Source organism: Danio rerio, chromosome 23 (genome assembly GCF_049306965.1).
Source record: "Danio rerio strain Tuebingen ecotype United States chromosome 23, GRCz12tu, whole genome shotgun sequence".
Lineage (NCBI taxonomy): Eukaryota > Metazoa > Chordata > Actinopteri > Cypriniformes > Danionidae > Danio > Danio rerio.
The window spans coordinates 34,256,795-34,278,765 of NC_133198.1; the positions used below are offsets into that span (position 1 = coordinate 34,256,795).

The window sequence follows — 21,971 nt, forward strand, 5'->3', positions numbered from 1 at the left end:
ACCACATCATTTTCACAATTTTTGTCTTCATAGAATAAAAACAGCCTGCTAATAAGGTAAAAAAGTCCAATTTAAGATACATATTCTGACGTTTTAGTATTTTGTGCAGTTTTGCTTCTCCATTTTATCCTAGAATTTTTAGATATCTGTGCTGGAAAACAAGATATAAATTGAACGATATAAATCAATTTAATTTGGCTGTTTTTCACATAGCATTACAATGAAATACTTTATAAAACGTTTTAAAAGCACTGTTTTAATAGGTTGTTTTTACATGACATCGGGTAATTCAAATGGAGGACAGGAAGTGATTCTTCTACATAGAAGAACATTCAGAACATCAAAATGCTTCTGTTTTATGTTGTATATTTGTTTAAATCGGCCAATATAAGAAATGACGAACAGCTTTTATAGATGTTCAAAAGTTTTTGCTCATAAAGAGGGGAAACTGGCTGGAAAACGGAAGAAAAGGTGGCATGTAATAAACATTCTTTCAATTCATTCTTGTGTACAAACTTTTTTGAACGAGATAGTTCATATGACAGCACCAATAAATATTATATACAGGCCTATTTGTTTAAATATGTGTTAATAATAATAAACAAGTGTTATTTAAAAATTGGATACTACAAATATCACACCTATAGAAAAATCCAGGAGAATATAAATAACGTACCCTGCCATATAATCGCTGTAATGAAATGTCTGTCATGTTTTGCAATAACACATGCCTATAGCGTTTTGGAGGAATAAACAACCGTAACGTGAACATCGAGATGCGGAGCAGCTGTGAATGTTTGTTGATGGTAAGTTTATCGACCGAACAAAAAAGAAATGCAACCCTTGCAACAAACCTAGATGGTTATTATTGTGGAGCACTTTTCCCCCTTACAAAAGTAAATAAATAATAATGTAGACTATGCGTCCACACTTTTATATGCTTTCATTTGTTATTTTGTGATGTATAGAAGATATCTGCATGGGGAAAAACTTCAGTAATATATAATAAACGAGTTTTTGACCCACATAGTAAAGTGTATAATGTGTATAACTCTTAATGAATGCTACAGAATACTGTAGCATGGTAAACTGATAAACTGTAATAAATACTGTAATTTTAGTGTAAACTGTTGTGCATTGAAATGGTGTAGTGTAGAAAACTGAAGTCAATTGAATAATTTATTGCTACAGTGTTGTACCACAGCAACAATAGAACTACTATGACAGTTTAATTCCAGCAATTATCTATATGCTTCCAAACACTATAGTATTTACAATTGTATTTTTCATGTAACGTATACAGTATCTACCGCCTCGATGACAGGCAGATATATTTAAGGCCCTCTTTATAATATAAGGATCATGCCCAACATATGTGGTTATGTTTTTTTAATATCTTTTATATATATTATATATTTTACTTATATCTTATAAATATGGTATAAATCGCAAAAATACTGACTTTTCTCTATGTCTCCCATTCAGTTTTTTTCACTTCCTGCCCTCCATATGAATTTTGCACATCACCAGAACCGCATGATTGGAAACTGCCTATTCGTGTTAACTTTTTTCATATAATATTATGCATCTATTGTGTATTTTGTGCTCGGCAGTCCTTTTGTCCAAGAAAAATTTCCTTATAGACAAAAAAAGAAACCTAAAATTTATATGAACAATGCATTACACTCAAAGTTTGTGGCTGGATCTAATTTTCCATGAAATGATAAGTCTGCATTAACATTAGACTGCATTACTCTGAACTAGTATAAATCTATAAATGAGTCAGAATACATTAATCTCAAATAAGACAATGTGCTGCATGTTTCTGCATGCTGTCTACTTATTTGTGACATAGTTTTCTTCTTTTTGACAGTATTTCCTGCAGGTCTAATGATTGGTGAGCTTTCACCCCTTCTAACACGTAACACTGGATGCCGCCGGAGCCGTAAAAAGAATCTGTTCATGTGAATATCCATCTTTTTAATTCCTCAGGGACCTGTTACAGACCTCTCCGTCTTATTACTCCCCTTCTTTCTCTCTCCTCCGTTTCTCCCTCTTCTCCTGTCGGTTTTCCCCTTCCCCCAATGCAAAAACATTTGCTCATTAAAATAGAGTGAGTGAGAAGCATAAAAGAGCTTGCGGAGACCGAATAAGGGCTGGTGTGTGTGTTTAACTGTCACATGCCGGTTGTTTAAGTAGAAAGATGTTTCATGCACTTGAATTCTTGTACTGCAGTTTATTGCAAGCATTTGACACGCATGTTTGTGTGTGTTAGGAACAAGTTTCTTTTTTCTGCTGACAACATCAGCTCAAAGTAATTATAAGAGTCTCTGTGTTCCATTAATCCAACAAAACTGACACACACACACACACACACACACACACGTACATGATCTCACATGTACACATAGAGTTGCTTACCTGTCTCCACTATGGGAAAACTGGATGCTGTCGACTTTGTCCTGAGGAAACAAAATTAAGTCAATAAAAAACATGAGGAGAACCTCAAAACAATAAGCATTCCTGCAATAGTAAGACCAGTAGAGAGGAGGAAAATGGGGTGCTTTAATGCAACACATCCAAACACAAATTTGTCAATCACAGTGATAAGCTCTGGCCTTTTTTTACTTTTTATTAATCTAGGAACCAATCACACAGCAGAAATCTGCAACAATCGGAATGTAAAAGTGTGTTGATATTAGAGATGCACTGAATTTTCAGCCACCATTTAATGCACTCTCTAATTTTTGTGGCTTCAGGCAGTGTTGAGGTACTCTTTTAAATCTGGAAGCATTTACAGCTGATATCGAAATATATATCGACAGTTTAAAATGGAAAATAACTATAAAGATTTAATTTTTGCCATATCGCCCAGCCCTACTAATAATGTATTGATTTAAGTCAGTCTTAAGTGTAGCCTTGTTAAGTGGAATCAACTTAAAGGGATCATTCACCCCAAAAAAAATGATCTCATTTACTCTTCCATGAGGTATTAAACCTTTATGAGCTTCGTTCTTCTGTTGAGCACAAATGAAATTATTTTAAAGTTAGTTGCTGGCACCCATTGGCTTCCAAAGTAGGGAAAAGATTACTATGCAAGTCAATAGGTGCCAGCAACCAGCATTCTTCAAAATATCTTTTTTTGTGTGTGTTTACTTGAACAAGTGAAGAGTGAGTAAAAAAATGGCTAAGATTTCCCTTTAATAATCCCTTTAATAATCTCACAATTTTGACTACTAGTCTATATCATATAATATTTATTCATTCATTAATTTTCCTTTGTCTTAGTCCCTAAATTATCAGGAGTCGCCACATTGAAGTGAACCGCCACCGATTCCAACATATGTTTCATGCAACTCATACACTATGTCCAGTTTTGTTTATCCAATTCACCTATAGTGCATGTCTTTGGACTGTGGGAAAAACCAGAGCACCAGGAGGAAACCCACGCCAACAATCGTGTAACATGCTAACTCCGCAGAAATGCCTACTGGCCGGGACTTAAATAATTTTTCAATAAGTTATTTTGTGTACCGCATGCTTCAGTGAATCAAATTAAATGACATCTATTTTATTAATACAACACATTTAATTGTTCATTGTTTTGTGGGATAGTTTGTGTAATCTGACCTACAATATCCTGTAATTAGCTATTTACTGTAGGTCAAACTATACAAACTATGCATCTAATTTTACTTTACTTTTAGGCTATATGTAGAAACAAACAAGAAAAATGAACATTTACCATGTCTATCAGCTTAGATTAATCAATGTAATAATGCATTCACAGTGGTATAATCCATTATAGAGGTGGTCATATGTACAATGCATCCGGAAAGTACTCATAGCATTTCACTTTTTACACATTTATTTATGTTCCAGCCTTATTCCAAAATGTATTACCTGATTAAATATAAACAGATTTCCTCAAAATTCTACACACAATACCCCATAATGACAATGTGATTTTTTTTTTATTGTTGCAAATTGATTAAAAATAAAAACCTGAAAAATAACATACACAAAAGTATTCACAACCTTTGCAGTAAAGCTCTAAGTTGAGCTCAGGTACATTCTGTTTCCACTGATCATTCTTGAGATGTTTCAGCAGCTTAATTGGAGTTCACCTGTGGTAAAGTCACTTGATTTGACATGACCTGAAAACGCATACACCTGTCTATATAAGGTGTCAGGGTTGACAGTGCATGTCAAAGCACAAACCAAGCATGAAGACAAAGGAATTGCCTGTAAATCTCCGAGACAGAATTGTTTCAAGGCACAATGCTGAGGAAGTTTACAGAAAAATTTCTGCTGCTCTGAAAGTTCCAATGAGCACAGTGGCCTCCATCATCTGTAAGTGGAAGATGTTTGGAACCACCAGGACTTTTCCAAGAGCAGCAATCCATCAATCAGGCCTGTATGGTAGAGGGGTCAGACGAAAGCCATTCCCCACCTGGAATTTGCCAAAAGGCATCTGAAGGACTTTCAGACCATTCATTCATTCATTTTCTTTTCGGCTTAGTGGCTTTAACTTTAACGCGGGGTCGCCACAGCAGAATGAACCACTAACTTATCCAGCACGTTTTTACGCAGCATATGCCCTTCCAGCTGCAACCCATCTCTGAGAAACATCTATACACACTCATTCACACACAATTTAACCTACCCAATTCACCTGTACCGCATGTCTTTGGACTGTGGGGGAAACCGGAACAACTGGAGGAAACCCACGCAAACACAGGGAGATCATGCAAACTCCACACAGAAATGCCAACTGATCCAGCCGAGCCTCAAACCAGCGACCTTCTTGCTGTGAGGCGACAGCACAGCACTGCGCCACTGTGTCGCCACTCTCAGACCATAAGAATCAAAATTCTCTGGCTAAAATTGAACTCTTTAGAGTAAATGCAAGGCATTACATTTAGAGAAAATCAGGCACCACTCATCACCAAGCTAATACTATCCTTACAGTGAAGCATGGTGGTGGCCGCATCATAATGTGGGGATGTTTTTCAGCAGCAGGAACTGGAAGACTAGTCAGGATAAATGCAGCAATGTACAGAGACATCCTCAATGAAAACCTGCTTCAGACTGCTCTTGACCTCAGGCTGGGGCGACGGCTCATCTTCCTGCAGGACAATGACCCAAAGCACACCGCCAAAATATTATTGGAGTAGCTTCATGAAAACTCGGTGAATGTCCTTGAGTGGCCCAGCCAGAGTCCAGACCTAAATCCTATTAACATCTCTAGATATCTGAAAATGGTTGTACACTGTCGCTTCCCATCCACCTTGATAGAGCTTGAGAAGTAATGCAAAGAGGAATGGGCAAAATATCCTAAAGACAAGTGTGCCAAGCTTGTGGCATCATATTCAAAAAGACTTGAGGCTGTAATTGCTACCATCAACAAATTGGTGCATAAACAAAGTATTGAGCAAAGGCTGTGAATACTTATGGACGTGATTTTTCAGCTTTTTTTATTTTGAATAAATTTGCAACAATTTAAAAAAATCTTTTTTTCACATTGACATTAAGGGGTATTGTGTGTAGAATTTTGAGGAAATAAATGAATTTAATCCATTATGGAAAAAGACTGTAACATTAAAAAAAGTGTAAAAGTGAAGCTATATGAATACTTTCCAGATGCATTGTAAATTTAAATTTAATTAATTAATTAGTAATATTAGTTTTTAAGATGCAGACTGACAACCCATACATCTTGTTTTCACATCCTTCGAGGGGGATCAATCATTAATTAGGGAGGTCAGCTCCCCCTAATTCATACTCTGCATGTGACAAGGTGTTATAAAGTCACAAACCACATTCTAATTTGCGTGTTTATAGGGAAAAACACCACTATGCATGCTTTACCCTCCACATGATTTTAATACTCTAAATTTTAAGACTCTAAATTACATTTTACATTACATTTAGATGTAAATGTCTCCTTTACACACAAACACACACACTCATGCATGCACACGCACACACACACACATACACACTCACACACACACACTCACACACACACACACACACACACACACACACACACACACACACACACACACACACACACACACACACACACAAATATGAAATGCAAACAAATGCATTACGTACAGTGTGAGACTCCAGCTCAGATATCTTCTCTGGTTGTCCACCTCCAAAGTAATAAACCCTAATGATGTGATCAGTGCTGCCCGTCGCCAAGAACATCCCACCTGAAATCATCAAATATCACTTAACATTACATAAAATATACCATCATCATCAATAACGCAGCATTAATGCGCACAAACACACACACACTAGAACAAAATCCATCATCAGCAAGCGTTCTGTCATCGTTTTCCTGCAGACTCAACCATGCAAGTATAACCAATAATCACAATCGAGTGTTTATGAGCAAGAAACTCAAACAGATCAAGTGAACACAGAAGAGGAAAGAACTAAAGTCAGCCGAGTGTTTCTTTTTCTTCAGAAATGTGTATTTAAAGAGCTCCCGCAGTGCCGAGCGCTCTCTTTTAAAAAGTCTGTGATATCTGTCTGACAACAAGATATTTATAGCCCCACTTTGCAGAAAAATGTTTAAGCCAAAACGATCCGTCATCACTCTATAATCTGCTATCAGCTTTCAGAACAATGGAAACACGAGAATAATCACTTCAGATCATGTTTCTATGGGAGAACATGCATTTACATAAACATGAGTGTGCTTCTTAAATATTACAGCTGTCTCAAATCGATCACAGTTTGTTGTTTGTTCATGCGAGACTGTGTGCATGACATTGACAGGCCTAATAAATAAATATAGATCTTCTCACAAAATTTATTTCATTTGCTATCTTGTTTGAGATATTATATAAAATCTGTACCACATGTTATGAAGGAAAGCAGTTCAGCACTGATCATTGTCAGGCTACATTTACACATTTGTTTCTATATAACAAATGCCGTTATAACCCCCTTACAGCTTACAGTGACATTTACAAGCTTAATTGGGTTAATTAGGCAAGTTAGGGTAATTAGAAAAGTCATTGTATAATGATGGTTTGTTGTCTAGACAATGAAAAATAATATATTGCTTAAGGGGGCTAATAATATTGACCCTGAAATAGTTTATAAAATTAAAACAAGTTTTTATTGTAGCCGAAATAAAACAAATAAGAATTTCTCTAGGAGAAATAATTTTATAGGAAATACTGAGAAAAATTTAAATATCATTTGGGAAATTACAGATTTACAGAATTACTAATAATTTTTAATGGAACAGATTTCTGACTTCAGCATATTTTCAGATTTGTATCTTGTTCTCTTTTGAACACTGATAAGGATCAGTGATAACTGATAACTGATAAAATCAGGCATGATTTTTCTCCAAACACAATTGAATTGTTTTGTAACAAATGCTATTATAATGTGTGTTTTATTTAGAGGGATAGTTCACCCAAAAAGTAAAACGGCCTCATTTATTCTCTCTAATTTGTCAAATTTTTCTTTTCTTTTTTTCTTCTGTTAAACATAAAAGATGTTTTTTTTTTTAAATACTAGTTGCTGGTACCTATTGATTTCCATTGTAGGAAAAAAATACTACTATGGAAGTCAGTGGGGGCCAAATAACAACATATCTTCTTTTTTTGCTCAAGGAAAGATGAGTAATTGATGGCAGAACTTTATCTTGTTCTAGGACTGCACAATATTTTGTTTCAGCATCTATTTTGCAAAGTGCACATTCGCAATAATCACATCGCAAAGATATGCAATGTTCGTCTGAATTACAGTTGACCAGGAGCCACAGAATTGTATTTAGTCACTGTATTTGTGTGGAATTTATATGATTTATGCAAAAAAAAAAAGAAGACATTTTTTACTTTTAATTTTTGTCTTGTTTCTTTCTAAATATCTACAATTCAAAGCGAAAACAAGGTTATTTCAATAAACCCACTGGCAGATGATTTCCTTAAAACAAGCAAAAAACTTAATTTTCACACATTTTTTCTGACGGTGAAAAGTAAACAATATTTTTACTTGGTCTAAGAATTTTTTTGGTATTTGGACTAGAAACGAGACAAAACAAAGCAAGAAAAGCATTTTATTTTTTGCATTGTGATTATTCAATTTCTCAACCTGAATACTGTTAGACTTCCCAGAAAACCGTCAAACCGAACTATTCAAACTATCTTCAATCTATCAAACTGAAACTGCAATCATTGCAATATTTATTGCAAAAAAATAAAATGTCACAATATCAGATTTTTCCAATATCATACAGCCCTATCTTGTTCTGTTTTGAATACATTCAACATTTAAATTGATATTTCACCCACAAATCATCTACTCATCCTCCAATCAATCAAAACCTGTTTGAGTTGCTTTCTTCAGTCGAACACACAGAATGATGTACAGAAAAATAGCTATTGATGTTTTGTCTCAACAGTGGATATCAGTGGCTACTTTTTTTCTCAAAAACATCATGTTTTACTACAAGCTCAGTGCTAGAACAAAAAGCATTTTGTCACATGGGTTCCCAATGGGAGAGGCTGTGAATGGTAAAAGATAACTGATAAATGGGAGCAGGTAAAGGTGAGAAAAGAGCTTTGACACTCTGGCCCACCTGCACTAAATGAGGAACAGATCATCTGCACTCCTGGTCTGGGCCGCTCAATGAATTTGCTGGGTCGCTGCCTGCACACACACATATAAAAAAACACAGAAACAATGATGAGCAGAAAGAAATATAGATTAATGATAGAATATTGGCTCTTGATGCCTATTAAAGGTGAGGGGTGTCATTTCTGCAAAAAATAATGATAAAAAAATTAAAAGCTGTCAGCAAATTAACTTAAAGTTTTTAATAGTCAAAATATAACATTTCAGCTGCATGCTACAATTACATTTTTCTCTTTTTAGTGGCTATACAAAAAGGGTCTCAAATACTTGCTCTGGGTGGCAAAGAAAACACTCCAATTCTTAAAACCCTACAGATGTGTGCAAGAATAAAGACTCACCCGAATTTGAGCGTGCGAGCGTCCCACTGCCAGAAACAGATGGTGCCGTCAGCTCCAGTGGAGGACAGAAACCTCTTATTGCCGCTACACAGAGGAGAAAACTACACACACACACACACACTAGAACACATTAGAAGGCTATGCATGTCTGTGCTATACGATCCAAAATATATTGTTAATTTGATGTAAACATACAAAGAGTTGGATAGGTAAGATTTTATTAAAGGTTGAGATTTTTTTTAAAGAAATCAACACTTCTATTTAGCAAGGATTAATTAAATTGATCAAAAGTAAAAGCAAAGCCATTTATAATCCTGTAAAATGCATCAATTTTATTTTAATTATCAAAAGGAAATTTGTTTTGATTTAGATTTTTTTGTGTATTGTTTTATTTTTATTTATACATTTTATATGAGAGCTTAGAGTTTAGACATTAAATTATGATTTCTGAAGAACAATAAAGACTTGAGCATTCATGCTGAAAATTCAGCTTTAGCATCAGAAAAATGGCATTTCAAATTATGATAGTACTTCTTAATATTAATATTTTACAGATAAAAAAACGGCTTAGCCTAACAGACTTTGGTAACACTTTAGTTTAAGTAACATTTCACATCATTTACTAATGGCTTATTATCTGCCAATTTTTAAAGTATTGTTTTTTAGCACTTATAAAGTATGATCTTATTTTACATCCCAAATCCTACCCAATACCTAAACCCAACTATTTACTTACTAACTACTAATACTAACAATTAATAAGCTGCTAACTAGTATCTTGTTAATCTTAAGGTCTTAGTTAATGGTTTGTTATCAGGGTGAATTGAACATTAAATTAAAGTGTGACCCAGACTTCTTTATTAATTTCTATGTTTATTCAAACATTATATAACTGACCCAAACATCTGAACAGTGGAGTATATTTCCAACTACTCAACGTTTTATGAAGTTCATCATAATTATTGAAGTAACTCTATTTTGATTTAAACAGTCAAAAGTCAACAGGTCCAGAAAATGACAATAACAGAGCAACACTGTACACACACAGTTAAAAGTGTCTGGTTTGCAATAATATGGACATATACAGTGTTGTGCTGGCACTTGCATTGCAGCTTAAATAAATTATGCAGCTAATGCTTTTTTAACACTATTCCGCTGTCACAGTCAGTTATGTAACTTTGCCCTCTTCCACAGTAATAATTCAAACAATAAAGGTTAATTGCTTATAAAATATTACATTTTTGCATTATAGCATAAAACCCTTATCCCGATGCTTTGTTTATTTTCACCACTCTGTTCTGCCATCAGCTGGGAAAATAATGAATTAAAAGGTCCAAGTTCCAGCCAAAGAGAAAGTAAATCACAATAACGGCAACTATTTACACCATTATGCAACAGTGGTGTGGGATATGATTGTCTTTCTCTGTAATTTACCAATCTGGGCTATTTTTTGGTACATACCCCAGCATACATTTCTGGACAGTACATCCCAGGAGCTTATTATTATTATTTATTAATTTTTTTGCAGTTTTTGTTTTCACGATTCCACCAGAGTCTGGTGTGTACAGTTTTTCAAATGTCAAAATTCTCTTGCGAATGCCATTCCCGTCTGCTTTTTTAGCGTAAAACCACCAAAGGTCAATGTGTACGCTTTTTCAGATGTCAAACTTCTCTCGCGAGTGCCATTCATGTCTGCTCTTCTCGCGTAAATCCACCAGAGGGCACAGTGTACACTTTTTCAGATCTCAGTTTTCTCTTGAAAGTGCCATTCGAGCCTGATCTTCCCGCATAAATCCACCAGAGACCACTGTGTACGCTTTTTCAGATCTCAAATTTATCTCGCGATTGTCATTCACGTTTGCTCTTCTCTCGTAAATCCACCAGAGGCCGATGTGTAAATTTTTTCAGATCTCAAATTTCTCTCGCAATTACTATTTGCACCTGCTGTTCTCGCATAAATTCACCAGAGGCCACTGTGTACGCTTTTTCAGTTCTCAAATTTCTCTAGCGAGTGCCATTCGTGCCTACTCTTCTAGCATAAATCCACCAAAGGCCAGTGTGTACGATTTTTTAGATCCAAAATTTCTCCCGCGAGTGTCATTCACACCTGTTCTTCTTGCGTAAATCCTCAAGAGGCTGCTGCCTATGCTTTTTCATATATCAAATTTCTCTTGCGAGTGTCATTCGCGCCTGCTGTTTTTGCATAACTCCACCAGAGGCCACTGTCGAACGACTGACTGACCGACTGCTCGATAAACCCACCCACCCCCTTCCCTAATCCCAACCAACAGTGCTTTCAAAAGCAATCCAGAAAAAGAAAAGCCCCCATGGCTGCCTGATTTTTACCATGTTTTCAGATCTTACCACTTCTTCATAGTTATTTACTTGATTATTATTATTTTTTTCCTTTTGTTTTTGTTTTACCTGCTTTCTGGAACCATTCTTAGCCGGCTGTAAAGGGCCATGAAACCCCCTCGTTTCAGCAGGTTGTTTTCACACCTCTACTTTGGAAAAAGTCAGAAAAGTGGGTGTGTCCAGCTCTGTTTAGGGGGGAGTGTCGGAGGAAGAAAAGAGGCTTGGTGTGGGAGTGTCTATTTGGGCGCGCTGAATTTCAGAGTCAAAACACACACCCACAGCGGACAATGTGACTGTGTTTACATGGACATCTGTAGTCGAATTATTTGCCAGATTATTAAATGGTGGACTTTAACTGCAGTTTGGCTTTTTCATTCAGGGAATTCATTCATGTCCCTCCCGACAAACTAGATATTTGATTAGAGGATCTGCTCTAAGCGTGTATTTTTCATGCAATGTTTGATACCGCACGGTGAATGAGAGAAAAAAAACTCAGCATTTCCCGGAAACTTAGATGCACACGGCAAGTAGCGTCAAAAAGCCGCGTGTGTTATTCCGGTCACTAAATCCAACACGAGGTTATAGTTTGGTTGTAACTGTTAGTGCTAACTTGTTTACACTCGTTGCAATAGTTTGTTTGATACGAATAAAATACGAACTGAATAAACAAAGAGCACTGGTCGCTCACTTACCAAATCTGTAGAGACAGGACAATCACCAGCAACTAGAGCCACGTCTTTATTAAGAGGAGACTAAAGCGAATCTGGATCTCAGCGTTTGCAGATGAGAACAGCTCTCAGGTAAACAATAATCCTCCTTAGACATGTAAGTTATTGTTGTCGCGCGTCGCGTACACTGTTAATCCACGCGTGAGTCTGCGCTCTCACAGAGACAAAATGAAAACGAAACTTAACTGCAGCAAACTAAAACTATAAAAGCAACACTTCACGCTTGTTTTGCCAATACAACGTGGCGTCTCTGCCATCTACACTCTGACAGTAATGAATATTAATGAAGTTGTACAATAGAGCGCGCTGATTGGTTTGAACCAAGCCTTACTCATACATTAATGCAACACACTGTAAGACGTAATAAGACTCACTCTGGCACAGACGCCCAGTCTGCACCCTGGAATACAACGCTATTATGTCATGGCCGTGACGCAGCTTCAAAAATTCGTTTCAAACCGGAAGTACAAATTTGCTTGAAATAACGCAAAAACAACCAATTTACACTTTTTAGTGAAATATAGGTGTCCTAATAGTGTTTTTAGCAGTGTGGGACACATATATGTCAACAGCTCAAAAAATGTGTTTTGGTGTTTCGTGACCCTTTAAACCCTATTGTCGCAGTCAACTTCTCTCTGCGTCTCAAGTCTGTAAATTTATGCGGCGAGCCACTGGGCAAACTAGTAACAGCAGAAAAGCGGTCCTCATGGAGGTAACCGGTCAGCTGGTAGCACGAAAAGAAACAGAATCCATTGGCGCCATCAAACCGCCATGTAGGTTTCATTTTAAAAATTAAATGCAGCCATACGTATCTCTGGCTACATACTGTCATTCTAGCTCTCCAGAAATGTACTTTTTTAAATGGGGTGTGTTTTCACAATTAGCCTGTGTTGCAACCTATACACCTAAAAAAGGGCCAAGATTTAAACTGATTTCACAGTAAAATTCATAACAGTAAATAGCAAGAAATGACATTAAATAGAAGTCTTCACACAAGCAATTTCTCATGCATAAGTGTGTGTGTCATGAGTGTTAAGCGGTGAATGTGAGCATGTGTCACACCTGTAATGACGTGATGGATGCGGCATGGCCCTCCAGAACCGCCAGCGGGGCGCAGGTCTGCAAACACCACACTCTGATCATTTTATCACAGCTGCCGGCCGCCAGCAGGGTGTTCTCATAATTCACAGCCATGTCTGAAATCTCTGCTGCGTGACCTCTCAGAGTCGCCAGCAAATGCCCGTCATCCGTCGCCCAGATCTTTACCAAGCAGTCGTCCGATCCCTGAGGACACACACACCAAACCCAGTTAGTATCAGCTACTTTTTAGACTGAAGACGTCTTTTGGATTGTTTGCAATCAAATAAAATGCACTAGAAAGTGTTTTTGTGATTTAAAGTCATGCAGAGATTTCAGCCAAACGACAGAAGCTAAACCCGATACTGCTCAGGTCTCTGAAATTTGCTAAATTCAATTCCAAAGGCTCAGATCAAGAGTACAATTAAATAAAAGGTCTGTGTCAAAAGAAGTACATTACCTAAGTTTAAGTCCCAAGAAAAAACTAAACTGATGTCATTCTCAACAAAACCACTTTGGAAACTTATATTATTCATAAAGTCAGCATGAAATTAAATGTACTTTATTTATTTAATTGTCTTTGTTCATGTTGTTGGTCTGATTGAGAACCACTGCTCAGTGAATATTATTTAATGAATGAAACATACGTTTATTATCAGGCCTGTCATGATTGTGAATTATATGCTGACAATTAAATATAAAACAAATCATGGGAACTACAACTGTTTTTATAAAACATAAAGTAAAATAGTACAATAAGTGCTATTTTTACTGTCTTTTTGCCACAGAAATAAAATAAACATCTCCTTGTTTTACAGTTTGTTATTTTCGGTGTGTAAAACTTGAAGGACATGAACAAGTTTTGGCAAGACATGAACAACAATATAGAGTTTTTCAAACTATTAGGCATGACAATGGTTGACTAGCATTAATTTGTGCAATTAAATTTCCCTTTTTATATTTACACCGTCAACTGTCACTGCACAATATATCAAACTGCAACTAGATCAAATAAAGACAATTAGATGAATAAATGATTCAACAGTAATGACTACTTTCCCCTCAAAACACTTTCCTTTCCTTTCAGATTTTATGATTTGCAAAACATAGATATTCAATAATGTTTTTGCTAAAATAGATCTTTAGGCACTGTATATAATTTCGGGCATTAATTGAGTTCAGATCAGACATAAAAATTAGACGCTTTTCATAAAAATGGTCTTGTACACAATGTTTCTAATAAATAAAATAGTCTTATACAGCTTTACTAATGCAATGCTTGTCATCATTATGAAAGTTAAACACTTTAAAATGTGATTACGGTTTAAAAACAAATTTGTAAATAATTGATAAATGTAAAAAAATCATTATATTAAAGACTATTGGAATCAGAATATATATATACACACACACACACACACACACACACACACCTTCATTATTTTAAACACATCTATAGTTATGCGGAGGCACAGAGTTAGACCTCTTTCTTGACAGACACAGAAACAACAATGCGTGCAGAATTTTTATATTATAAAGTTGATGACGACAGCATTGCCATAGCAAACTGTGAGATATGAAAACTTGGTATTGCCTGCCAGGTGTTTTAAGTTGAGGTGCTATTTCTTTTTATATTTACTGTTGCACTACAGTTCAAAAGTGAAGAATTTATGTTATTTCTTACTTGATAGAGTAACAGAGTTGTTGAATGTTAAAATAAGGTGACGTAAATAATAAATAAATTTCATCCTGAATCTGTTTGTTCGCTCTTCTTTATTCTTTTTTTATATATTATAATTGTATCGGATCAGGTTTCGGTCTCGGTAGATACTCAAAATCAAATGACTCAGACTTGAGGGCAAAAAAACCTGATCGGGACATCCCTCGTAAAATTGTTTTTATATTGAAATATATTTTGCAAAGAAAAAATATAACAATTATTCAATTTTGTGCAGCCCTAATAAATATTAATACAAATATTGAATAAATATATTTAGATAATTAGAAGTTAATTATTAATTAAACATATTATTAAATGGAAATGTATTTATATATGTATACTTTATTTAACAGCGTAAGGAATTATTCAAAAACATTAGAAATATTCAGCTCCGGTCTCCTCAAATGTACTTTTCACTAAACAGACAAATGTTGTATCAAGGTTTCCAAAAAAAAAAAAGATTTCAATAGTAACAAAAAAACTGACTGTACATTTTCACAGTTACAACGCAGCCTTGGTGAGCATGAAATACTTTCAAAAGAATTTTAAAAAATAATAATTCTGAACCAAAACTTCAGAATAGAAGATCGTTTGTCATCCTAATACCTCCTTAAGAAGACCTCTAAAGGTCTTACATCTAAATCTTCATCTAGCAAGTCCAACATGAATTCTTTACAATAAAAAAAGCTTTTTACCTAACAAAAAAAGCAGCACCATGGCTTTGCATTTCCATGACAACAAGCAGAGCACCATAAAAAGCATGTGCTTTTCTACCTACAGGAACTTCAGCTCCATCTTTCATTCACAGCTTGATGGAAAGACGATTTTCTCTTTAGATAATCAGCTTGCCGTTTAGCAAACACAAAAAAATTGCAGTTGTTTTCAGAAACACAAGAATTAAATAACTTTGACTTTAGCAAGCCACACATGCATATTGAACTGAGCAAAGAAAAAAGAATCCCCATGCCATACACACACACACACACACACACACACACACAAACACAAGCAAAAATTCCTGAAGATCTGTTAAACACACACTGAATGCCAATGACACACCAGCTAATGGCTCGGGAATATGAAAGAGATGATTTTATTCGTGGCTTGCAGCCAAATCCATAAAAGAAACACTTTTTTCTCTTTTGACATGCGCGCACAGACACACCCCCCTACGCCAGGAGAACGAGAAAAAAGCAGCAGAGCGAAAGAGAAATGCAGACCAAGATCGAAAGAGGAAAAGACAAAGAGAACAGAGAGAGAGATAGAGGGAAAAAAGGGAGGGAGAGGCAGAAAGAGGGGGAGTAATCCTTGCTGTTCAGCCATTTCTGGAGCATTAAAAACTTGCAGAGTAAAATGGAACCCAGGAGTGAACGCTCAAAAACACACATCAGCAAAACACACACACACCTATATGCGCGGTACTTACAGGACGCTTAACAAAAGCTCCCGCCACAGGCTGAGAGTAAGATAATGTCAGAGAAAAGGCTGAACGGAAACACGCATGCATGCCTACAGAATCTTGAAGAAGTTTTGTGACCGTGATTACAGGGCAACAACAAGTGAATGGCCTCTGACCTCTGCTCTTCTCTCACAGTCAAAACATTATCTGTCCACGTGAGATCAGAAGGCTCATAGGCTAAAAATATCTGTTTAGTCACCAGGAAAATAAGACTTTAGTTTCCAGTGAGGCTCAATGCTGAAGAAAAGCTCATTTATAACCTAACAGGATACAGAGATGGCGCTGACTTATGAAGGACACTCGCTCACTACTGTGCAAAAGTTTGTGGTCGGTAAGATTGTTTTTTAGTGACAATATGTGTAAAGTCTTACTTGGTAACATTATCTAATAAATAAGAAGTATAATTTAAAATCAGGTACTGGTTTAGTTTACAGTGCACTAACTAGTGCTAACAAATGTGTTTCATAGTGTATTAGTAAATGTTCAAATTATGTGTTTATTGTTACCTGCTCTGTGTGGATTTTTCACTGTTACCTCATGATGACTATAATTGACTGATGTTAACAGATTACACTTTTAATATTTTATATTGAGTAAAATGGCTGCTTAGTTTTAAATTTATTGAGAGTTTTAAATGTTTTTAAAGGAGTTCTTTTGCTTACCAATGTTGAATTTGTTTGATTCAAATAGTCAAAACTATAGTGTTAGGAAACAATTTTAGAAACTGCTCGCTATTTTAGTATGTAATAAACAAAAGCGTACAGAGTCATCAGAAGTGTTTTCATTAAAGCAATAAAATGTTCTAAAAATCAGTAATACAATGGAGCTTTATTTGTAAACTGAATCAGAATTAACAATGAACACTGCTGTTTATGGCCATTTTTAAGGTAATGTTAATTTGTTTTAAGGTAAAGGTAAAATCAAAAGTTGTGTTTGTAGACATAAATGCAGCCTGAAATAGGCAAGATTTATTAACAAAGGTGAATAAGTGCTGCAAAAGCATTAACTGATGTTAAAAAATGACTTTATTTTAGTATTAACATTTTTTAAAAATGTGTTAAAAAGTCACTTCTTCATAACAATGCTAGATTTAATCAAATAAAATGCAATATCTGTAACAACAAGATACATCATTAAAATGGGAAATAAATAACCTAGATTATTTTTAAACATTTTAAAACATATTTCATTCAACCAGTATTCAGTGTCACATGAGCTTTCGGAAATATTTTTTATATGCTGAATATGTATAAACTCTTCATAAATATAGAATCGGGATACTGAAATTACCGATTCCAAAGTTTTTAAAATTTAGTAACACTGCACAATTACTTGCCATTTGTTTATTAGAATTATTCAAAATTTGAATTATTCATTTATTCAAGGACGACGCGGTGGCGCAGTAGGTAGTGCTGTCGGGAAACATTTCTGTGTGGAGTTTGCATGTTCTCCCCGTGTTTACGTGGGTTAACCTCAGGGTGCTCCAGTTTCCCCACAGTCCAAAAACATGTGGTACAAGACAGGTGAATTGAGTAAGCTAAAATTGTCCTGTAGCGTATGTGTGTGAAGGAGAGTGTACGGGTGTTTCCCAGTGATGAGTTCCTTAAATCAAAGGTTGCATTTGTTACTGCTAGTCAGTGCACAACAAACTAACAAAATATACATTTAAATTTATCAACATAAATAAAATTAAATGAAAACATATTGCTTATAGTTGGTTCATTAACTAATGTACTAATTATTGCTGACAAATGCCAAAAAACAAACACTAACCTAAAATGAGTGTTAAATATTACCCTATTTCAGGTCACTAATGTAATAATAAGTCAATTTAAATGATCATGTGAGTCTTTTTTTAACAGAAGCTCAAATGATTTTGCTTCCTTTATGAAACATGATCATCCAAAAAGGATGAAAGAGAATGTGAATTTTCAGATACTAAGCTTTTATGTAATTGTACTCTTAACCAGGGGTGGACTTAGTGATTTGGGGGCTCTAAGCATCTCCAGGTATAGGGCTCTTGCACTGAAACTCAAAACAGTCTCTTTAGATATTCACTTTATCTGAAGATTTTTTTTTTCATAAATAACTGCAAAAAAACTGTAAAAAAAAAAAAAAAAAAAAAGTTATTAAATAAATATACTTACTATTGAATAATTGTTGTTTGTGAATCGGTGGCCATTAGTTTTTTTTCAAGAAATGCTATTGTATTTAAACAGGCCCTTTCTTAACAACGCGCTCACCATCTGACAGGTTTTGACCAGAAAGCAGGATCATGGATGTACAGTAGCTTTGTATCATTGTTTGATTATTTCTACTTTTTTTCCCTTAAGTTTCTCAAAATTCTCACTCTTGCACACTCTACCTCAGCTCGACTCTGATTGCTGGCAGACTCAAAGTGTCTTTGAAGAGCTCACATCTCGAGCATGTGCAGTACAGAAGAGACGTTCCATTATTCATGAAGGCCCCCACTTTTGAAAAGAAGTACTAACATTAAAATCAGTTACAGTAAGATTTTACAATATATGATATTAAATTGTATAAAAGAGCTATATGATTAATATAGCTTCCTTGGCATTGGCCCCTAATTCCCTGGGACCCTAAGCGGCTGCTTACCTCACTTATTGGTTATGTCTGCCACTACTCTTTAATATACACAACATAGAAAACATTCATGCATTCATTTTCTTTTCGGCTTAGTCCCTTTATTAATCTAGAGTCGCCACAGCGGAATGAACCACCAACTTATCCTGCATATGTTTTACGCAATGGATGCCCTTCCAGCTGCTACCCATCACTGGAAACCAGTTTATTTGCCAATGTATGGTTTATTTGCCATTCATTGGCAAATAAACTCCACATTAGATAAAAACTGTATTCAAAAAGACAAATGCAAAGTATGATCCTTAATACTACACACTTCCAGATCTGAATGCATGCAAAACGTGTTCTGCTCATGATGAATGGCTCAGGCACATCCGAACAGAACAGCAATCGATACTGAGACACTTCAAAACACGAGAGCAAACCACATTTACAAGTCTTCATTTATGTTTTACCCTCAGCATCAAGCCATGTAAACTAATCACAAACGTACTCTATAAATGTACTCTCCATGATGAACTGCACAACCGCATTTTTACAGCACAGTAACAACATACAGTGTGAACACATAACTCTCCTACAGGCAAGTCCCTGATGATCAACACATAAAACCACAGCTGCTTTCACAAGTCTTTAAACCACAAACCCACTCAAACATCTGGAGCAAGCAGATTCAACAGGTCATTCAAGACTGTCATGTCCACTGAGGGATCATGCAGTATTAACACTATCGTCCTCATGGTTTTTTTTTATTACAGCACACTGAAAAGTTTAGTGACATTGTTTTAAGCTCCTTACAGTGTGGGCAGACGGTTGTATGTATACGGTTTAATGAGGCATGCCATCTAATTAAAGCTTCAGCACTAAGTGATTTATATTTGCTACACTGTACTTCAGTGTTTATATCTTCTGACTGCTAAAAGGGTTAGTTCACCCAAAAAATCTAATTATTTACTCACTCTAGAGTACTTCCAAACCTGTTTGTTTGTTTTTTTTCTGTTGGACACAAAATGTTATTGTGAAATGGACCCAATTTGACCAAAAATATTAAAACAAGTCACGTGAGAGTAAACTCTCCTCACATTGGTCAGAGTTTGGTTTATTTTCCTGGGTTTCGCTCAGCTGTCATATGTTGTTATTTTAGTTTATGGTGAAAAGGTGCACTTAAATTTTGAATAGTGAAACCCACAGACATAGTCATCACCATACATAGCCTCACTTCAATTGTCAAGGGTGGTAAAAATATATAGACTGATATATATACTGTATGTTTTAATAGTTCAGTAAGACTGCATGCTTTCACTTTCGTATTCAACATCAAACACACTTTAAATGGTGGGAATGATATCAACTTATCATTCTCTGTTCTCTATTGCATAACCATAATACACTGAGATATAGGTTTGTTATAGGTTTGATGTAGCTTTGATATAGGTTGTTGTGGATTGTATTGCTTTCTCACTACAACCAAACCTCTGCAGAGTTTGTTTCAACTGAGCCGAGACCACCTCATTCAGGCAGTCTAGGATCGATTGTTCTAGCGTGAATCCGAGCACAATTGTGTGTTTCACATATGCTAAGTGGGTAAATGCACCAGATTCCAAAACAAACATCTAGGTGTGAAAGCACCCTAAACAATAAACGTCCTACTATATTATTTTAAATGTCATATTAAGTTAACGTCCATAAACTTTGACACCAGTGAGGTAGAATGTAAATGTCATTATAAAATGGCTTTAACATTATTTGTAAATACATTTATTTATAAATACATAATGCAAAAATATTGAGATCTTCTCTAAGTGTTGCACGATAAGTCAATATATTGATTATTGTGACAGGACTAATTGTAATTGGGATTGTGAAAATGTTGGAAATTGGTAGCCACTGATGACAGTGATGGGGTTACAAATGTTCTTCAAAAAACAAAACAAAACAAAACAAAAAGTTCTTGGTTTGTTTCTTTACTTCAGTTTTAAATGCATTATTATAAAATATAAATGAACTGAATACCATATTATAAAGGTAAATCTCTGTGATAAGGTTTATAATACTTTTGCACGGACTAATTATAAAAGACCGTTTCTAAAGGCTATATTCTGTTTAGTTGATGTCAATTTAAACATTTGCTAATAAATTGTTAAAATAAACATATATGTTGTATATGGCAGAATAAATCATTTTTGTGGGTGGTGCAGTGGATAGCGATCTCGCCTCACAGCAAGAAGGTTGCTGGTTCGAGCCTCGGCTGGGTCAGTTGGCATTTTTGTGTGGAGTTTGCATGTTCTCCCTGCGTTCACGTGGGTTTCCTCTGGGAGCTCCGGTTTACCCCACAAGTCCAAAGACAGGTGAATAGGGTAAGCTAAAATTGTCCACAGTGTGCGTGTGTGAATGAAAATGTATGGGTGTTTCCCAAATTGGCTGTCAATTCCGCTGTGGTGACTCCAGATTAATAAAAAGACTAAGCCAAAAAGAAAATGAATGAATGACATTATTGCGATAAGCAATATTATTGTACATTTTTCTGACTATTTTATTATTACACAACAGCAAATTAATGCAAATAGGCATAAACACTTTTAAGTAGAGCTGCGCAATATACTGTTTCAACATCGATACCGCAATGTGCGAATCTGCAATAGTCACTTTGCAGGATCTACAATGCCAAGATGGGATTATAAAAACCAGGAATCACAGTTCAAAAGGTGATCAGTGGAGCCATCGCAAAGTTTAACCCTAAGAGAGTGAGAGATTTCAGTTAAATGTGTTTTTGAGACCTGTTACTAAGCTCATTCATTCATTCATTCATTTTCTTTTCAGCTCAGTCCCTTTATTGACCTAGGATTGCCACAGCGGAATGAACCGCCAACTTTAGCCGTTAGACTAAAACCGTAAAACACAAAGTAATTAAATTCTATATTTGTTCTACTGTATTCATCTACATTTATGCTCACCAAATAGTTTATTATTTTTTTGCTGAAGTACTCTCCTACAAAATAATCTCAATTATTTCCAAG

General features: G+C 35.5%; 1 protein-coding gene across 3 annotated transcripts in view; it reads right to left on the reverse strand.

Moving 5' to 3' along the window:
- The window catches only part of phip (PHIP subunit of CUL4-Ring ligase complex), a 74,442-nt gene that overhangs the window by 42,414 nt on the left and 10,057 nt on the right, over positions 1 to 21,971 (reverse strand). For all 3 annotated transcript variants that reach the window (XM_021473733.3, XM_021473732.3, XM_073939199.1), the window contains 5 exons: positions 13,157 to 13,378; positions 9,012 to 9,112; positions 8,618 to 8,688; positions 6,124 to 6,224; positions 2,422 to 2,462 (listed from right to left, as the gene is read on the reverse strand). In XM_021473733.3, the coding sequence (XP_021329408.2) occupies positions 2,422 to 2,462; positions 6,124 to 6,224; positions 8,618 to 8,688; positions 9,012 to 9,112; positions 13,157 to 13,378 (536 nt within the window). The remainder of the gene's footprint in view (positions 1 to 2,421; positions 2,463 to 6,123; positions 6,225 to 8,617; positions 8,689 to 9,011; positions 9,113 to 13,156; positions 13,379 to 21,971) is intronic.